The 21,681-nt window shown below is 39.5% G+C and overlaps 1 protein-coding gene across 5 annotated transcripts in view; it reads right to left on the reverse strand.

The window, feature by feature from the left end:
• ROBO1 (roundabout guidance receptor 1) overlaps nt 1-21,681 on the reverse strand; it is a 1,297,074-nt gene that overhangs the window by 444,593 nt on the left and 830,800 nt on the right. The window contains exon 1 of one of the 5 annotated variants that reach the window (XM_072621630.1): nt 7,503-7,700. The exons of the other annotated variants lie outside the window; for them this stretch is intronic. Coding sequence (XP_072477731.1) covers nt 7,503-7,557 — 55 coding nt within the window. The 5' untranslated portion in view covers nt 7,558-7,700. Of the gene's footprint in view, nt 1-7,502; nt 7,701-21,681 lie in introns of those variants that run through there. 5 annotated transcript variants of the gene reach the window in all.

Here is a 21,681-nt window from a genome sequence, read left to right on the forward strand (position 1 = left end):
ATGATTTATTCTGTTTTATTGATAGATAACAACAGCACAGTTATCTATGAAAAAAATGAAAAAATAAAATCGTTTTATTAAGTATTTACTATGTACAAAGTACTGTGCTAAATGATGCTGGGGTTGTAACATAGAGCAAAGACAGTCTCTCCTTTCAAAAGCACATTCTCAGGAGGGAAAACACATATGGAAAGTTTCAGCAGCAAGTCAGATGGAAAACTCCCATAGTCCTTAGGGTACAGCAGCAAAGCAAATGTTAATGCTTCTCTTTAATGTCATTTCTACTGATAAAATCATATTATATGCTAATGAATAGACAAATGGAGATTAATTTCAAGGATGTATCAGCTGAAATGAGTACTAACATTTTCTCATTAGTATAGTATGGAATAATTCTGAACATTCTTCTCTATTAGTCTATACACACACACCCCAAAGTTCTCCCCACCTCCTCCTTTGCTTCTACTTTTTAAGTTTTTGGCAGTATAACCAAATGCATTTGCTAATTAGGTCAGGCTTTAGTTCCAAATTTGAAGCTATGTTGCTAAGAAACTTACTTCTCTGCAGAGAGAAGAGGAAAATAAGTTAAAAGTCTACCTCCCACTGACTAAACAGAATTTAACTGAATTAATTCCATAAGCCAATTTACCTTAACTAGGCAACTTGCTAATAAGCCCATTGAGTACCTCTGAGTCACTGAAACTATTTCCCCTACACCAAGCTATTAAAGCAGTTTAAGGTTGCTCAAGGTGTACAGTTAACACTTGCAAACAATTTTAACTCATTTTCTTCTATGGAAGGGAACCAAGCTAATGAAATTCCAGAAAGATTAAAGCTGCCAACTAAATTGACATGGTGTAATGGAAAGAGCACTGGATTTGGAGTCAAGAGGCTGTGGGTTCAAATATTGTCTTTTTTCCATTTTTGTTATCTGTGTGGTGGGCACACAGTCTCTGTGGGCCTCAGTTCCTTCATCTGTAAATTGAGAGTGGAGGGGAGGAGGAGAGAGAGGGAGACAGACAGACAGACAGACAATCCCTTTCACCTTTAGATTTATGAGCTCCCAAATCACTTGAGCTCTGTGGGACACAATTTTCTTGTATAAAATAAGAGAACTGAACAAGATAAACTGAGGTACCTTCATCTATATAATCAATAATAATTTTAAAGGTCAACCTTAGGTTTGTGTGAACAAAAAAAGGCATGCATTTTATTAATCCTTAAGAGAAAAATATACCCAACTTGAAAATGTCCTTAGTTATTTATTCAAAAATCTGTCAAATTTTAGGTCTTTTTTAAATCGTATCATACTATAACTTAAAATTGAATAAAGAATGCTACATTCAGGTAAAGCACAGTTTAGACTTCTGAAAACTTGTTAATCACAAGCTATTTAAATTCAATATCAAGTATAAATACTAATGAAATAGAAATCTGAAGCATAACTTATGTACTATTGATCATATTTTTTTTATTTTTTTTAGAGCATCCATTGACATTAAAGGGATAGAGACTGAACCTGTGCGATTTTACTAGTACAGCAACTTTCAGATGAGCAAACTCCCTCTCCCAATGCAGTTTTGTACCTTCTTTGAGCTGTCCAGAGAACGGAGAGTTGAAATGACTTATCCAAGAGTTACACAACCAGTATAAATCCAAGTAAGACATTCAAGGAATATGCATCAAAAAATTTTATGAAAAAAAACAAAAAAGGAACATCCAAGACAATGACACTCCAACCCTTTCTATTCTAAATTGGAAATCTGACTTCCAATTGTTTTTATAAAAGTTAATATCTATTGCTACACAGGAAGAGTAGCGAGTCTGTCATTAAAACTACTTTTGGTTTGTCTTTTTTTCCCCAAATAGTAGGGAAACAATTACTAACAATTGTATATAGCCATAGTTTGTAGTATGTGGAAAAGTATTTCTTCTAGAGTTGGAGGATATGGGCTCAAATCTTACTACCTATATGACTTTAAGCAACTCACAACCTCCCTGGGCCTCAGTTTCCTCATCTGTTAAATGAGAGGGTTGAACTAAATGAAATTTAAGTGAGATACTTTGCAGCTCTAAATCTATAAGTCTAATGCACAAATTATTACCACTAACTATATGATTAAATAAAAAATCCCTAAAAATTCTGAAATATCTTTTTAAAGTTTTTTTTAATGGTGATAACTCAAATTTCTACCGATTAATGTGAAAATATCTTCCTTATTCATGTTGGAAAAAAAATGAAAGTGTGCCTGATTCCTGGGAACCCTCTTAGGATGTAGTTGCTGTCCATATCCCTCCCCCCAAAAATGCATTTTATATGTTTCAGTTTACCCTTACAGAGGTTAAAAACATATAATACTTTAAATAGAGACAAAGTTAGAGAGAGAGAGGAGGAGGAGGGAGGGAGGGGGAGAGAGAGAGACAGGAAAGAAGGAAGGAAGGAAGGAAGGAAGGAAGGAAGGAAGGAAGGAAGGAAGGAAGGAAGGAAGGAAGGAAGGAAGGAAGGAAGGAAGGAAGGGAGGGAGGAAGGAAGGAAGGAAGAAAGGAAGGAAAAAAAGGAAGAAAGAGAAAGAAAGAAAGAGAGGAGCACAACGAAAAGAGAAAAAGTGTGAGGGCAAGGCTGTGGGTGACAGGGGCCTTTTTATTTACTCAGGTCAGAGAAACTTTCCTAGACCTCCAACAGCAAAGCATGCTTTGAAAAAGATCTAAATTACCAGATTTTTAAATGCATTTCATTATTAGGCAATCAAAGACTATGTCTCTCTACTCTCTACACAATGCACACTAAGCCATCCATTGGCACACACAGAATACGTGTTCACTCAACACTGAAACAAGCCGCTCTGCAGAACAGTAAGCTGACATTTGCTTGTGTTTGTTGGTAGTACTTTTAATGCTTCATTTAAGTGTCAGATTAAATGACTGACAGTGAGATTGTGGACTACTTGGCACCAAACCCAAGATCCAGGCAACTTTTCTGAAACTCCTTACTTTCCACACATATACATCCTAAAATAAATAAATAATGCAGTTAATCTTCCCAGGCTCTGAGCCAAGGACAGATGTGAATACTGTAAAGACACTTCTCCATAAATGAAGTCTGAGAGATAATCTAAATACTACTGTTAAAAATATTAGTTTATGTGTGAAACAATACTATCACAATATTTCTGGAAGCCATGTAATAGTCACAAAAATAAGAGTTGTAGCACAGAGTAAAATGAAGCAAGTAACATAAAACCTTCTAGCAAGGAAGTATTCTTTCAGTTGAAAAAAAAAAAGATCAAAGCTTATCTTTTAGACCACAACAGAAAATCCCCCCACCACCACGAGAACCACACACACTTCAGCAGCAGCCACAGGAGGAAGGAGTTGAAGAATGAAGGAAAAAGGAAAAGGAAACCACACTAATCCAGAATGGAAACCAAGAGTGGTCTTTGATCTCTGCAGGATGGCCACTTTATAGGCCATGCTCAAGTAGTTTCCAACCAGCTGGTCAACCAGGTATTTAAAGCTGAGCCCTCCCATGATCACTAACCATGAAGTGAGTCATATGTGAATCAGAAACCAGGCACAAGACTAACCAGCTACAGGTAACACTAACATGAACAGGAACCACAACCAAAACCTCATCAATCCTCTGCTTCCCTCTTTCAGGGAGAAGGCACTTCTAACGTCATGATGAATGCAAACAGTTTTTCAGTTTCCAAGACAAAAACTGAAAAGGATGTGAGACTGTAGCTTTCTTCTACTGGTAAAGGTTTTTAAGCTCTGTCATGGCAAAATGTTCAATATTTTCTTCCAAGCATATCAGAAACTCATGTACAGTTTGATGCATTTGAACACTGAACTTTGTGTAATGTGTTTTAAAATGTAACTTTTCTTCTTCCTAGAGAAGAAAATCGAGCACTCCCTTCTTCTCCCACATCCAGTCCTCAACAGTCTATTGGTTGCACAAATTATTTTGGTTGAACTTTTCAGGAATTTTTACAAATAAACTAAATCTTACCTATTTATTTAAATTAGGGAGCTAACAGGAGTTCCCCCAAAGAGAGTTCTGTCATTCAAATGAATTGTCGTCACCTACATCTAGAAAGGAGACTGGCCTTTAGCTTCGCCTTACTCAATTAGGCTAACATTATGGAACTACTTTTCTTTCAATATGAGTTTGGGAAGAGGTAAAAAATAACTCTTATACTGAGGCCAAGTCAGAAAAACTTCAAATAAATTCTGGATATGAACTCAGCTCTTAAAAAAAGTATCCTTATTTAACAATTGATGAATCTATTTGAGACTGCTAGTACAGTTATTCTAAACTATATTCACTTTAAATAACTAAGTAAAAAAGCTAACTTGGATCTTCTCCTCAAAGGCCCTGTCAGGCTCAGAGATGCCTAGTATATTAAAGTTTCCATTATTGAGAAATCAAGATCTCTACTAGCATCTCTCCTTTTTTCCCTTTCCAGGTATATAAAAGAGAGAAGCAAACAAGTTATGAAAAGCAAGAATACTTTGGTGAACTTTTAAAACTTTCTAACAAGCTTGTTATATTGGGGGGGAGAGGGTTGGGGGAGAGGAAAATAGGAAAAAAAAACCCACAAGCTAATAGAATTGACCAGAGACTAAATTAAATGAGTCATTCCACATCTAACCTTGGGGGAAAATGCCCTTTTGTCACAGAGAAAGGAGAAAAAGACCATGCCAAGAAGCTTATACTTCATTTGAAATTCAGACCACATCTTAAGTTTGAACCTAAACACAATTCTGGGTTACTACTTTTTCTCTTGAAAGCAAGTCTTGGAGCAAAGTGATTTGAAGAGGGAAAGGAAAATGCATATAATAAACTGCTGAAAGACCACACAGATTTTTCTCACTTTTTTTTTTTTGTGAGGCTGAGTATATTTTTTTGTTGTTTTACTTATTTCATTGTAGGCATCCATAAAGGAAACACATAAAGTGATCAAAGGAGGTGTTTGGTTGAGGGAGGGTGGGGTGGTTCTTTTTGTAAGCCACCACTATGAAAACAAATCTTACTTTTCCATAGTAAAAACAGATACCACATGCTTCAGCACTATATTAATAAACAGAAGGCCAAAAGAAAAAAAAAGGGGGGGAAACACACCCTTTTAAACACAACGCTCCACTTGGCATTCAGCGGGATATTAACATACTATCAACTACTACAAAACAGTTTATAAACTGTTCAAGGACTCTTAGGGGAGACTGTGAAAGAAAAATAAAGGACCAATAGCAGGTTTTGCAGGCTTCATCTTGTTATAAATGCATAACCTCCCTCAATGCATTTTGATTTATGTAAGCTTACCAAATTTCCCTTAAAGACACTGTATTAACAAGTGACAGACTTGTGATCTAGTGCTTAGGGTTAGGAATGAAACACAATCTTTCAAAACTTCTATTCATTCACTGACCAGGTGTTTTAGACACGCCCAACTTCACTCACTTCTCTGGAGTTCCCAGAAGTTTTATTCACCACATTTGCTTTATAATAAACTCCCATGAAATCACACCAGCTCAGCTAAAGAAATTAGTCTCCAAAGACCAGATACTTTCTGATTTTGCAATTTGAGGGCCCTCAAATAGATAGGTAGATAGGTAGGTAGGTAGAGATGGGTGGGGGGAGAGGGAGAGAGAGAAAGAAAAAAAGAAAGAGAGAGAAGGAAAAGAGAGAGAGAAAGAGAAAGAGAGAGAAAGAGAGAGAAAGAGAGAGAGAGAGAGAGAGAGAGAGATGGATGAAAAGCTACATATGAAATATAAAGAAGGAACACTTTGCAAGGACACCCCCAGCCTACAGAGAGACAAGAGTGTGACATAGCATGTACATAGCATGTGGGGAAAAATTTTAGAAAAATGTTCAAGAGATTTACTTGAAAATTAAATCGGAAATGAATCAAAAATTAATTATCCTGTTATAAATGAGGTGGAAATTCTATATCTATCACAATCATGTCCATAAGATACTAAATACATACTAAACTGAATCTGAACCTCAAAATACACAAGCCTACAGAATTCTCTATCAACCATACCCTATTAAGTGTGACCTTATCTGTAATCTACAGGCCTGATAAGAGGCACTAACACTTGCAAACTCCCCTCAAACAGTAACTAATGACCATTAATCCCCCTATCTTTGGAAATCTCCCCTACAATTCATTTATCACACAGACACTTCACTTTACACACTCGAATAAACTTTAACAGAAAAGGTGAATCAAAAATAATCTGAAAGCAATCTGCAGCTATAAATTAACTGAGGGACCCTTAAGAGACTGGGGCAAATAGAGCGACCAGACTGGATGCTTTTGATACGCATATTTGTTCAAGGAAAGGCAGGCCAGAGGGTGGTGGAAATGGACCTCTTCAAACACTCGGACAAGCAAACTCCTGAGATATGGACTATACAGAAAAGGTAGAATGGAGGTGGGGAAAGATGAAGAAAGGGGTTTACTTACATTTTAACCCATTTACCTGTCCACAGGGGTACAACCCATCTTAAACACCCTAAATCATTTTTAAGAGACAACTAGCAGAAGTAGTTGTCCTTTAACTTCCTCCATCATTCGTGCAACCTCTGAGAAGTAAACATTTCTCAAGCTGTTGGGATTTTCTGGCAGTCCACTAGATGATTTTTAACAGTAGGGAACTCTGTTCTGATTTTCCAGCCATTATTTTGCTTAAGTAAAATCATTGTTTAGAATACAAAGGATGGTCATGGACAAAAAAAGCTGCCCCTAAACCTCAAAATTCTGTCTTAATTTATACAAAAGTTTGGGGCAAAGGTTAAAGATACAACTGGAAGCTCAATAAACAACTATAAAAATTCCCTGAGGCGTATTTTCTGTATACAGTATTTTCCTACACCCCCCCCTCCCCAAAAAGGCTTAAAGGAGGAAACTTTAAACTTCTGATGGATACCAAAATCAATCAAGTGAGGGAATCCTCCTCGTCCCCCCCATCGCTACTCCAGACAATAAATACACAGTGAAACTCAGCCCCAAAGAATCCCCAAACATTCCATCATTTCGTATCCACGTAAGACAACATCACTTCAGGAAAGCCTTCCAAAGTCCCAAGTAAGAGCCTTCGCTCCACCACCCCATTCCTGCCTCATTCCTGGACCTTTCGTTTCAGGCACTGCTAAAGCCCCGCCAAGACTGAAGAAGTTATTTCCTGCAGTTCCTTCTTGATCAGGCTTTAATTACAGGCTGTGGCTACATAAAACAGCGCCTAATAATCCCTTCTGCTCTGGCTCTGAGGACGGGGTTCAGGGGGCCGCAGGTCTGCCAGCAGCAGCCCCTCCTCCTCCAGGCGCTGCGGACCCGCACATCAAAGCAAGCTGCCCATCCCGAGACTGGAACCAGGCAGCCACCCCGGGGGGGCAGCCGAGCCTCTGGGCGCGGGGTGGGGGAGCATGGGGAGGCTCGAGGCTCCCCAAAGTACTGTGTGGTTGTGGTGGGGAGGGCAGAGAGAAGCTGCGTTACCTGAGCACAGACATATCAATCCCAAGAGACACAAGTGGGCAGACTCAGCGATCATGGTCCTCGGGTGGCTTCCGCAGACAGTCTCATGCCAAGGGGGGTAGGACGATGCCCCCAATCTGTGCCTCCACACCCTGGCACACGCGCGCGCACACACAAAGGCTTAATGTAAGCAACGTGCACGAAGCCTCCAGGACTTTTCCCAAACTACGAGTCCGGAGCCTCGGGCAGGGCAGCGAGCGTGCCCGGGCTCGGCTCTCCCGGAGGATGGACCATCCACGGCGGACAACAAAGAGCGCCCCCGGCCGAGTCCGCGGACGCCCGGCTCTCCCGGCCGAGGCGAGGGCACGAGCGGGTCCGGAGAGCGCCGGGGCGGCCGCCGGGCTGGGGGCCCTGCCTGCGGGGCAGCGGCGGCCGCGGCTCCTAGGCGGAGAGGGGGCGAGCCGGGGCGGCGGGTGCGCCGGAAAGGGGTGCGGAAAGGCGGCTACGGCAGCCTCGTCCCCGGCTCCCCATCACTGGGGGGACGCGGCGGGAAGCCGAGCGAGCCGCAGCTCGGGGCGGCCCGGACCATGTCCCCCTGCCCGGTGCCCCGGGCGAGCCCTCCCGGACCCCAGCGACCTCCCGGGGGCGATGCTCGCGAGCTCCGGTCCGCCGGACGCCGCTCCCGGCTAGGTCCCCAGCGAGCGGCGGCAGCCGCGGCGTTCCCCGGCGAGGCGAGCCCGGCGCTGCTGGGGGCGGGAGCCGCAGCCGCCGCGTCCCAACTTTGGGCTTTCACGTTGTCTCCTGCGCTCTGGGTTTCCCCAACTGTCCGGATGGCTGAGATGGATCGCCCCCTCCCCTCCCGGGCTGAGCCGGCTTAAAGGGACCGCGCAGCGCTGGCTTGTCCACTGAGTCCGACTGACCCGGGGCCGACGGGACGACTTCGGCGAGCCTCCTTCTTTATTCCATTTATTTTATTCTTTAACTTCGAGCCGCGCCAGCGTTCCGGCGCAAGGAGATCGGCCCTGGCTCGGAAATTCAAAGCCAGCAAGAACGTGCCATCCTCCCTCCCCCCCATTTCCCTCTTCCAACTCCCCCGCACCTTCCTCCAAAATGGAACCTCCCAGCCAAAGACTTCAAAAAAAAAAAAAAATCCTCCCTGGTCCTCCTTAACCTTTTCGTCCCCGCTTCCCGGAGCAGCTCTACCTTCCCCCCTTCCCCGCCCCTCCCACCTCCTCCGCTTACTGCGTCCCGAGGCGGGGGGGGGAGGGGGAGCGGCTGAAACTGACAAGCGCTCCCTTTGGTCCCCGAGGAGCGAACTTGGCTGGAGGTGAGGGCGCACCCGACACCTCCAAGAAAGTCTTTATTTTACTTTTAGTCACTGACCGTCATCTAAAAAGAAAGAAGGACATCCAAGGGGGCTACATCTTTGTTCTGGTCCTGCAGCTGATTTCCATCTAACCGAAAGAGAATTGTAACTGGAGGGAAGTCATTCAGGAAGGACACAAGTCCCCAGTTATCTGAGTTTCAGCCCTGCAAAGTGCGCCTTGCTGGGTATTTTGTTTTGTTAATTAATGGGGGTGCGAAGGGGGGGGGGGTTGTAGAGGAGAAGTGAGAGGGAAGTCAAACTAGGCAATAAATACTGATGTAATTCAGCAGGGTCCTGAGGATAAAGTTGATTCAGAGATTTTGGTTCCTGCAGGTTCATCTATTTAGCTCATTCAAACATCCTTCCCTTCCCTGGGGAGAAAAGACAACCTGGTTTACAACTTCTATCCTCCAAAAGTTAAAAAAAAAGTCATAGAGGCCATTGATCCTAAGCAAACTGACTAAAATTCAGCAAACAACCTTGAGATAAGCATGAAAACCCCTAGGGGAACGTTCTTCCAGAACTGAAGGCCAAAACATGCTGTAAATACTGGAAACAAAAGTCCTTGATTTGGGCTTCATTAAATGAGAGTCAGAAAAATCATCTGTTTTTCCTCAGAGAAAATGTTCATTTAAGCTGAACTTAGTAATAGATGATAAAGAAACAGACCAAGGAAGGGATCATTTCTAGGAATGGCTTTGCTACCAAAGAGAGAAAGGATGGGGGGAAGGTGGGAATATCCAAATCCTTTAAATCCCTAAACCAGCTAAGTGCATTTTCTAAGGTCTCAAACTTTCCCTTGATAAAGGATACTCGCTTTCAAACAGAAAAGAAGGTAAGTTGTCATTTAGCATGATTACCTCAAAGTGGGTCTCCTAATCTCCAAAGGATTAATACTTCCCAAAATGTTCCATTTCCACTTAGCCTTTGGGCACTGATTGTTGGAAATAAACAGGTAAACCACTTTATTCCTGACTTTTTTCTTTGTCACAGTTAGAGAATCCAAGTAAAATCACTGAGAAGATTTCACCCCTAAGCAGTAAGCAGCCCTAGGCCAACATACTTAAAAAGAGCAAAGCAGAGTTTTGGCTAAACTGCTTTATTTCATCTCAACTACTTCTTTTCTTGACTCTTCCATACTAATATCTCTTCTTTAGGTTGATGAGGAGTCAAGAGCTCATTTTTATGACATTTTCAACATATTTCTAGAGATAGGTGAATCAAGTGATCATGATACTTTTTGCTGCTGAACTCCAGACCTGTTGGTGCATATTCCTCTAACACAGGCTTCAAGCAAGTTAAACTCAACAAACTGAATTGCTCAGACGCTTAGGTTACTTACAATGTAAAAGGTGTTATGCTAGACTTTAAGAGACAGGAGGGTGAATATCCCTTAAAGAGCTACAAATCTAGTAGGCAGGATAAAGCAAGTAAACGTGATTATAATATGAAATGCATTGTTAAGTACATAACAGAGACAAGAACAGAGCCTTCTAAGATTTCTAAGAATGAAGAGAAAAAGGAAAGAAGGAATATTCTCATTTGACAACATACTAGAAGCTCTGATAAGAGTATGTCAAGTACATTAATTCCAAAACTGTCCCACTTGTCTGTGTTTCCCACTGAACTTCCTTCTATTCACTTTTGTACATTTTAAAATATGCTTTTTTTTCTATTCTTTGCTCTTCTTTTTTGGAGGGAAGGGCATCACTATCTCTTGTCACCCTCTCCCAATTCTTCCCTCCAATTTTTTTTTTAATCTTCCCTTGTAGCAAATAAACAAAGCCAAGCCAAGCAAATACATATGTTGCCCATGTCTGAAAAATGCACAAATCATTCTGTACCTCTAGTCTATCACCTTTCTATGAAAAGTTAGAAAGCAAGTCATCTTCAGTCCTCTGGAACTTTAGGATCATGGGCTAGAAGGAGCCTCAGAGAACATCAGTTCAATAGTTTAATTTTATACATAAGGAAAACAATTCTCCTGGTTCTTCGCACTTTTACTCTTCATCAATATTCCCAGATTTCTTCAAGTCCATCCCTTTCATCTTTTCTTATGGTACAATAATATTCCATTCTACTCATATACCACAATTACGAACATGATGTAAAATAAACACATTTCACAACTGATGGGCATTTTCTTCCTTAGTTTTAAGACATTTGCTAAAATAAAAAGTGCTACATATTTTTGAATATCTGTCTTCTTTCTTTCTTTGCTCTCTTTGAATTATGTGCCTAATAGTGATAGCAGTAGTTTAAAGGGTATGAAATGTTTAGTGATTTGGAGAATATAGTTATAAATTGCTTTCCAGAATGGTAAGAGCAGCACTTCACAGATCTACCAACAAATAGTGCATTGGTTGGATTGCCCACAGGTCCTCCAATATCATTTCAAAAGTCAAGTCAACAAGCATTAGTAAGCATCTACTGTGAGGCAAGCACTGAGCTAAGCACTGATAGATCCAAAGATGCAAACAAAAGAATAAAACACTACCTGCTCTCAAAGAATTTATAGTTTAATGTGAGCAACAACATGTAAACAACTATTTACAAACAAAATATGTACAGGATAAATTGGAGAAGATTTAAGAGGGAAGGCACAAAGAATTAGGATGACTTGTTTTATTACACAAAGTAACACTCTAGCTGAGATGTGAAGGAAGGCAGGAAAGCCAACAGGCAGAGGTGAGGAGGAAAAGAGCATGGGCGACCTGTGAACACACCTTGTGCACCAGGAGATAGAATGTCTTGTTTGAGGAAAAACAAGGAGGCTAATGTTGCCAAATCATGAATGTATTATAATGATTTAGAGGAGCAAGGTATAAGAAGACTGGGAAGATAAAAAGGGATGGGATTATAAAAAAGACTTTAAAAGTCAAAAAGAGAACTGCATATTTAATCCTTAATGTAAGAGGGAAACTCTTGAGTTCATTGAATAAGATTATGATGGAGGATCCATTAAAGTGGGAAGAGACCTGAGGCAGGGAAACCAACCACAAGGCCATTGCAGTAGCACAGGCATGAGGTGATGAGGTCTGGAGCCAAAATAACTTATCAGAGAAGAGAGTGTATATGACGGATACTAAGAATATAAAATTGACAGGAATTGGAAAGTGATTGGATATGGGGAATAAAGGAGAGAGGAGAATCAGAAATGACATCTATGTTGTAACCTTGGGTAACTGGGTAGATGGTGGTGCTATCAACAGTATTAAGAATGTTAGGAAGAGACAGAGTCCCTAGAGATATCTCTGAAAGCAGCTGCACAAAGTCCCAGAAACTTGGAGAAATGCATCCTCCACTTAATAATGAGCTCAGAGGTCAAGTAAATGGCTAGGAAAAATGACCAAAAGGGGAAAAATTAGTCTATAGAAGGCTATTTTCTTGGTGAAACATTATTTTCTTTCAGTGAGGAAGATCAAAGTATACAACTAGAGAAAGACAGCAAGGTCAAAACTCCTACATCCAAAGCATCCAAGAAAAATATGAAATAGTCTCTGGACATGGAAGAACTCAAAAAGGATTTTGAAAATCAAGTAAGAGAAGTAGAGGAAAGGGAAGAGAAATGAGAGTGATGCAAGAAAATCATGAAAAATGAATCAACGGCTTAGTAAAAGAGACCCCCCAAAATGCTGAAGAAAATAACACCTTTAAAAATAGACTAACCCAAATGGCAAAAGAGGTCCAAAACTTGAGGAGAAAAATGCCTTAAAAAGCATAACTGGCCCACTCGGCCAAAAGCTCACAGAAGAAAAAAAATTCCTTCGAAATTGGAATAGAGCAAATGGAAGCTAATTACTTTATGAGAAATCAAGAAATTATAAAACAAAACCAAAAGAATGAAAAAATAGAAGATAATGTGAAATATCTCACTGGAAAAACAACTGACCTAGAAAAGAGATCCAAGAGAGGTCATTTTAAAATTATTGGTCTACCTGAAATGGTCAGTAAAAGAGCCTAGACATCATCTTTCAAGAAATTGTCAAGAAAAACTGCCCTGATGTTCTAGAACCAGAGGATAAAATAGAAATTGAAAGAATCCATCAATCATCTCCTGAAAGAAATCCCAAAAGGAAAATTCCTAGGAATATTGTAGCCAAATTCCAGAGGTCCCAGGTCAGGGGGAAAATATTATGGGCAGCCAGAAAGAAGCAATTCAAGTATTGTGGAAACACAATGAAGATAACGCAGGTTTTAGCAGCTTCTGTATTGAGGGATCTGAGGGCTTGGAATATGATATTCCAGAGGTCAAAGGAGCTGATTCAAATCAAGAATCACCTACCCAGCAAAACTGAGTATAGCACTTCAGGGGGGGAAATGGAATTTCAATGAAATAGAGGATTTCCAAGCATTCTTGTTGAAAAGACCAGAACTGAATAGAAAATATGACTTTCAAATACAAGAATCAAGAGAAATATAGAAAGGTAAACAGGAAAGAAAAGCCGTAAGGGATTCATTAATATTGAACTGTTTACATTCCTACATGGAGAGATGATATTTGCAACTCATGAGACCTTTCTATGTATTACGGTAGTTAGAGGGAATATATATATGTATGTGTGTGTATATGTGCATGTGTATATATGCATGTGTATGTTAGATATATGTACATATATGTATATCTGTGTATATGTATATCTATATCACACACACATATATATGGGGAGGGTACAGGGTGAGTTGAATATGAAGGGAGGATACCAAAAAATTAAAATAAGTGGTAAGAGGAATATAATGGGAGAAAGAGAAAGGAAGAGGTAGAATGTAGAAAAGGATCTCACATAAAAGAGGCAAGAAAGAGCTTTTATAATGGAGGGGAAGAGGGGGAAGGTAAGAGGGAATAAGTGAGTCTTACTCTCATTGGACTTGCTTAAGGTGGGAATAACATATTCTATTGGGGAAGGAAATCTATCTTACCCTATAGGATGGCAGCAGGGAAGAAGATAGGAGAGGGAGGATGATAGAAGGGATGACTGATTGGGGGAGGGGGTAATCAGAAGCAAACACTATTGTGGATGGCAAGTCAAAGGAGAGAATGGAATAAATGGAGGGCAGGACAGGGAAATTTGGTTAGTCTTTCAACTTGACTGTTATGGAAATGTTTTGCATTTCTACACATATATGACCTATATTGAATCACTTGCTTTCTCAATGAGGATGGGGAGGGAGAGAGGGAGAAAATGTGGAACTTTAAGTTTTAAAAATGAATGTTAAAAATTGTTTTTGCATGCAACTGGGAAATAAGTTGTACAGGCAATGAGGCATAGAAATCTATCTTGTCCCACAGCAAAATAGAGGAGAGGGGGCTGGAAGAAGGGAGGGCAGATTGGTGAAAAGGTTAGTTGGGGTATATGCTATCCTGGGGTAGGAGAAGAGGGAGATGGGGAAAAAATTTGGAATTCAAAGTCTTGTGGAAGTGAATGTTGGAAACTGAAAATAAATTATATTTTTAAAAAAATTTTAAGTGAATGTTAAGAAGAGAAAAAGGTTTAGGAGAAAAGATAATAAATTCAGTTTTAAATATGCTGAATTGAAGCTACCATACAATTCAGTATATCCAATAACCATATGATATGAGATATGAGACAAAGTCTGGAAAGGTTAGGCCTGGATAAATGTAAATGAGAGTAATAGAGATAATAATTTAATCTATAGGAACTGATAAGATCAACAAGACAAACAGAATAGAAGAAGAAGGAAAGAAAGACTAGGAAAGAGCTTTGGGGGACTCCCACAATTAGTGGACAGCCTAAGTTTCTTCAATTGTAAAATGAGACTAATAGCAACTCTCTCCCAGGGTTGTTATGAGGATCAAATGAGATAATATTTGTAAGGAATTTAGCATGGGGTCTAGCACATAGTAAGAACTTACTAAATACTTTTACTTCCCTTCCTTTTTTCCTTCATTCCTTATTTCCTTCCTCATCATAGGAAAGGTAGCTTCTTTTTATCTATCCTTATCTATTCTTTTTATCTGTTCTTAAATGCTACAAAGTATTTTGTTTTCTCAGAGTTGTTTTCACATGGATTTGTGTCATCTAACTTAGGAACAAGAGGAAGAATAGAATTTCTGGGGAACTAATCCTCACTTAACAATTAAGGAGGCAACTAGGATAGAATGTTGACATTACAGTCAGAAAAACCTGATTTCAAATCGAGTTTCAGATACTTACTGTATGGTCTTAGGAAAGTCACTTGATCTCTGTTTATCTCAATTTCCTCATCTGTAAAATTGGAATAACAATAACATCTACCTCCCATGATGTTTGTGAGGATAAAATGAGATATTTCCAAAGTGCTTTGCAAATCTTAAAGCACTGTCACATATACTATCTATTATTCAGGCACTGCCAGCTGTACTAATATTATGAACAAAGGAGTAGAAGAAGTTGTTTCTTCTAGTTTCACCCTATACTACAATCCATTCCCACTGAGGCCCTTGGCAAGAACATTTCCTTGCTAAACCTCAGTCTGTGGTGTGCTCCAGTGGCTTTGTGATCTCATAAATGTGAACATATTCCCTCAAGCAGAATGCAACTATGATGGGAGTAAACAGGTAAGACACATTCCCCTAATATTCGCCTTCAAGACTGAGTTAGCTCCAGTCTAGCCAAACACTTGATGCTGTGAGACAGTACAACAAATACTGGGTGACCTTTTAGTTTCCCTCCACCCATGATGGCATCAAGAAGTAGAGAAAAGCCCATTTATAAAGAGATTCAACTTGTGTTCTCTCATTCATCTTCCTCCGCTCTCCTTAACATGTGACTTGAAACTTTTTCTCTTTCTAGGACTTCTCATGAGTTCACCTCCAAACCTCCATTTGAGGACATACTTCTGCAAACCATGATTACTCCAAATGTGGTACAGCTCATGATTACTCAGACTCTTTCTGGACCTTGCCCTCATACAAGTGACTTCCTCCCTCTCCCTCCCACCAATTTCTGTATTGTATGGCTGTTCTGTATGTACCAGCCTCCCATTAGAATATTAGCTTTTTCAGAGGCACAGACTATATTGCGTTTTGTTTGTATTTATTTTCCCAGTATTTAGCAAAGTTCCTAGCAAGTGCTTAATAAATATTTTATCTATCTATTTAGGCCATATAGAGTGGGAGGAGTGCTTTTCTTGACCCCAACAATAATGGTAAAATGGCTGACAGAGCCTCAGGTAAGGCTGAATCAAGCTTTTAAGGTTAAGCATGCTTCTTGTGCATTGTGCTGCTTTGTCTGAGCACAAGTGACTGAATATTAACTCTGAAATGGTACTTTGTAGCCTTGAAGGTGACCTTATGAGTTCCAAGGTACAGAAATTTTTGATTCCTTCATGGTGCCAATTACACTCCCAGGAGTTGCCTCCTATAGCCACTATACTATTTCTTGAAGAAGATTATCATTGAAAGAAGCCTGCCTTATGAAAAGACATGATCATTAAAGGAGTTGTTTGGATCCTCAACAATTATCTGTACTATCAGCAAGAGTCTGTACTATCAGCAAAAGTCAAAGTGAAGAAGAAACATTCACTAAGTCCCACTAAGCAATTCATGATATAATGTTCTTAAATATTAACCTCCAAGGACAATATATTAGTAGTTAAAAGTCTCTGCTTCATGTATATGACTTTACCAATATACTCTTTTGGGTACTAAATATAAGGCAGGCATTCCATATCTCTACCTTAATAATTACAGAATGATGAACTATCAATCAGAACCACTGAACTAAGTGTCAACAATCTAGTTAATGGAGTGGCTAGACAATGGCTGGACAAGGGGGAGAGTTGAATGACTCAAGCCATTGAATGAAATGGAATTGTGCCACATAGGAAGCATGTAGAGATTAGCTATATGCCCTGAGGGTTTTGTGTAAAAGAGAAAGACAGCTTGGAACTGGAACATTCCAGTGGTGAACCAGGAAAGAACAGTTCCAGTCAAGTCTCTAAGAGGGAATCCCATGGGGATATCTGTGTGAGGGTGGAGCAGCAAAACCTCTGGGTCTTCCTCACTTCCCTCCTTTGACCAGAATTAGATCTTTCAAACTTAAAAAAAGTGTAGAATATTTGGAGTTCTTACCAATGTCCTTGTAGCATCTCCAGAATCTGTATTGGGAGTCAAGGACAAACTAGACAAAGTAAAGAAAGACATCTTAAAGCTTTTATAAATAGCCCAGCAGAAAAGTACAGTAAAAAGTCAAAGAGTTCAATAGTTAAAAAAACACAAACAAACCTGATCTTTCTCTTTAGGGGTCAAGATACTCTCCCCCTGTAATGGTAATTTAAGTAAGAAGAGCTTTCCCATTCCTTAATAGGTCCATGTGACCAGCTGAAATCACATGGAAGCCTAAGTCACATGTGGTGGGAGGAATTTGCTGAATGGGTGGAACAGGAAGGGTGGAGTAGAACTGAGAGGAAGTTACTGAGCAGTTAGGGTGAAGGGAAAGTGAAGACACAGGCAAGCAGGCACAGCTAGTCTGGTGAATGTTTGTGGAAAGGGGGAGGGGAGGCTTGGGAATGGCTTTGTCCCCAGCAGTGATAATGTGCATTAACTTCTTGGTTATTATGACTGATTTGACTTTCTGGTTTGGGGATTTGGCTTTCTGGTGTCTAAATAAATGTTTTTCTTCTGTCTCCTATATGAAGAGTCTATTATGCTTTGCAATCCTGAATTACCCCAGCATATTCATAGTCACCCTCCCTTAGTGCTGTGAGTATTGCCTGGGCACTACACCCTCCTCTCCTCTTCCCCTCCTCCACCCAGAATTGAACCTTGTGTACAACTAATGATACTTATAGAGGGAGATAGTAAACTCCCCAGCTGCCTTGGACCCACAGGTTCTGTGTTGTTAAACAATCATCCATGCCTGCCAATCTCATATGCCTTTTGTTCACAGGTTACATGGCCAAAGAATTGATCATCAAATAGCCTGCCCATTGGTTCTCCATTCTTAGTAAGGCTTATCTTTTGAAAGCAGATAGTCTATGACTGGAATCATACTGCAGCATGCTACGGTTAATTATGAAGTTGCTATGATTCTGTGTTAGTCCTCTGGATGCTATATCAATTGTCCTTTTGCTCAGTCCCTCTTCTTGACTTCTTGTCAGCATTAGAAACTGTTGATCACTTCCTCCACCTGAATACTCTCTCCTCTCCTAATTTTTGTGGAATTCTTCTCTTTTAGTTATCTCTCTACCTGTCTGAATGTTCTTTTTCACTCCCTTTTGGTGGATTTTCACCCATCTTAGACCAATTAACTGTAGATGACTTAGGCTCTGTCCTGGGCTTTCTTTTCTTTTCTCTCTATACTCTCTTACTTGGTGATTTTATAAACTCTATGGGTTTAACTATGATCTCTATGCAGATGATTTCCATATTTATTTCTTTAGCTCCGGTCCTTCATCACCACCTGCCTATTGGACATTTTAAACCAGATGGCATCTCAAACTCAAAGTGTATAAAACAGAATTCATAATCTTTCCCCTACTCCTAACTTCTGTTTTCTGAATTTCTGTACTATTGCTGATGACACTACCCCCTTCCTAGTCACAATCTTAGTGTCATCCTTAACTCTTCATTTTCTTCACTCCACATATCCAGTCAAATCTTGTCATTTCTGCATTCCCATTTCTTGTATATGTCCTCTTCTCTCTGTTGGCTCAGGTGCTGCCCTGGTTTCAGCCCTTATCAACTTTAACTTGGACTGTTTCAATAGCCTTCTATATGGTCTTTCCTTGTCTGCCCCTCCTCTAAAACACTTTCTTCACAGCTGCCATAACTTTCAGTTAAATTTGCGGTTAAATATACTTTTATAAATGAGTTCTGTAATCCAACCACCTTTATAATATTGTCTTTATATGACAAATGATGTTTGTTTCAATCTACTTATAAATATATTTTTAGAATGTAATTGCTCCTTAACTTGGCATCTGTCTATGTTATATATTTGTGTACAAATCCTATGAACTTGCCTTCATAGGAAACTTCTGTTGTGGGAATTTCCAATTCAGTTGATAACAATCTATGACTTAATAGATAAATCCTAGAGAATTACCTGAACCACATGGAGATTAAGTTATTTGCTCAGAGACAGACTGTTGGGACTATCACAGGTGGCATTTGAACCTAGGACTTCAGGGATCTTCAAGCCCCTCCCAAGCCTAAAATTCTACCTTTATGTCATGCTTACTATACCCATTCCTATTATCTGATAAGAGAAGAGGGAACCTATTTCAACATAGTTCAAAAGGTTACTAGAATTACACTATTTTTACAAGGTAGCTAATGTTGACAACCTCATACATTTCAGTTAATAAGAAAACAATTTCTTAAGAGATATGTCTATTTTTAGGACATGTCATTTGACACATTTGTTGGGGTAAATTTCAACATTTGACATATAAATTACTTTTCTCATGTATTTCATGCTATGTAATATTTTAGAAGTAAAGAAATTGATGTCCACAGAGATTGTAAATTGTCAGAAGTCACATAGCTAAAGCTGAAACTAGAACCCAAGTTTCTGTATTTTAAATTTGAAATTGAATACAATTTTCCTTTCATTGTGAGCCTTTCTAAGAAAGGAATTTTAACAATTTAGGAATACTACTATTTCAGGAATGCTACTTAGGACTTAGAAATGCTACTGTGATTAGGTAAATTTAGTAGTCAATGCAGTTAGATTCTCAGATTGTAGCATTTCTTATTTTTTTTAAATTTAGTGTCATTTAGGAGTGAGCATATGAAAATGCCTTCACAAAAGTCTTGCTGTAAATATCAAGGTAACTCTGTGTTTTTAAAAGCTGTGATCATAGATCGTGTTTTTGCAAGTTCTATCAAGTTGGAAAGGCTTTGAGAATGAACATGAGGTCAGAATCAGTTAAGCTAATTAAAGTAAAATATTATGGATTATCTAACTTTCCAATCTTCACAGGAAAGCTAATCAAACAGACAACTATAATTGCAACTTAAATACTGACATGATAGTGAAGAGAAATGATAAACTTCACAATATCATCCAAACTAAGTCAAACTATACCTTGACACACAATAGTTCAGTGCAAAGAAAGACATATGAGAGGGCAGAAATAGCAGTGTTGGAAAATTTCAGTATAGTATCTAGAAATGATAGAGACTGAAGACATAGGCTATTCCAAGGTCTCATACCTATATATCATAAGTACTTGAAAATTAGACAGTTTTGGAGTCCTTCTGTACTGACTATCACATAGACAGTGTGTGGCAAAGACAGGAATTAATTCAGGGCTTCCTGGCTCTAAGACTAGTTTTATCTTCTACATTATGCTGCTTTTAATGTAAGCCAGTTAAGTATGTTTCAGTTGTATCAAGTAAATGAAAGGTAACCTTGCAAAGGGAGGTTTTAGTAGCTGTGAGGATGATGGAAAATTAGGAAAGGCCTCCTGGAGAAGTTGGCATTTGAGTCAAATGTTGACATAAGCCAGATTCTAGAAAGAGGAGATGGGAAAAGAGAGCATTCCAAATGGGACAGTCAGTGCCAATACAGAGATAGGAGATGAGATGTGTGTGAGGAATACTATAGGTCAATATGGCTGAATTCTTGAGCATGTAGAGGGGAATAAAGTCAAGAAGACAGGAAAGTTAGGAAGGGACCAAATGCAGAGGTTTAAATGCCATAGACTTCATATTTGATTCTGGAGGTAATAGTCACCAGTTTTTACTGAGTAGCAGAATACCATGGTTAGACGTATGCTTTAGTTCAGTTACTGGTAGCTGTGTGGAAGGGGCAGCAAGGTGGGTTAGAGTGCTGGGCCAGGAGTCAGGAAGACTTATCTGGACTCAGACAATAGATGTGTGATTCTGGGCAAGTCACTTAACCCTATTTGCCTCAGTTTCCTCATCTCTAAGATGATCTGGAGAAGCAAATGGCACACCAGTCCGGTACCTTTGCTGAGAAAACCCCATGAATGATATGGTATGATAGATACAGTGCACAGGGTCACAAAGAGTTGAACAAGAGTGAGCAATAATCAGCACAGAAGTTGAAGGTCATATTCAAGGAAGTTCCTTGGGGTCTTAAGAATTCCTTGCCAAAATCCCAAAGCTGTTGTTACAACCTTCTTATTCCGATTCAAGTATGGGTACTAAATCAGTCCACTTGGGCACAAAGTTAATTCAAACTGCTCGAGGTCTTCTTACAATAACACCAAGAGTTGGTGTGGGAATGTAGGGATTAACTCATCTCAGTTCCACCATTTTCCTGGGCCATTGCACTTCACCTTCTTACCTCTGGCTACCAAAACCCTAGGTGCCAGCTTTATATTAGTATCTCCTTCAACCTTATCCTTACAGCAATACTGAGGAAAATTCACCAAGAGGGCCACAAAGGGTCAGCATGAGCCTACCCAATGGTAGTCTGGGGTCATTTGTTACAGGCTTAGAGAGTCAATTGTTAAATTTTCAGTGTGAGCACTTAACACCTAGCAAACACTACAGATTAGGGGTTGATATATTGTTTTGTTGATTGCCCCTCTAGATTTAAAAAAATGATGGAGAAAATATGAGTAATGCACATTCACTTTAAAAGTTTGTTCTGAATATTTTTTTCATGAAGAGTCAGTTATTATAAACATTTACCAAGATACCCCTGGTCCTGTCTCCTTTGCTAGGATGACCAGCCCATGTTGTTTCTGGACTGTCCAGCTGGAATTATCATAGTAAAGAGATCATGTGTCCATAGAAATATCAAAGTACAAAAAAGTGTAAAATATAAAATTTTAATTAACATTTGAAATTAAAAATTTGCTATTTTTAATGGGAAATTGATGAGTTATTGTTCTTTAAAATTTTATACTTTTTAA

Source organism: Notamacropus eugenii, chromosome 6 (assembly GCF_028372415.1).
Source record: "Notamacropus eugenii isolate mMacEug1 chromosome 6, mMacEug1.pri_v2, whole genome shotgun sequence".
Classification (NCBI taxonomy): Eukaryota; Metazoa; Chordata; class Mammalia; order Diprotodontia; family Macropodidae; genus Notamacropus; species Notamacropus eugenii.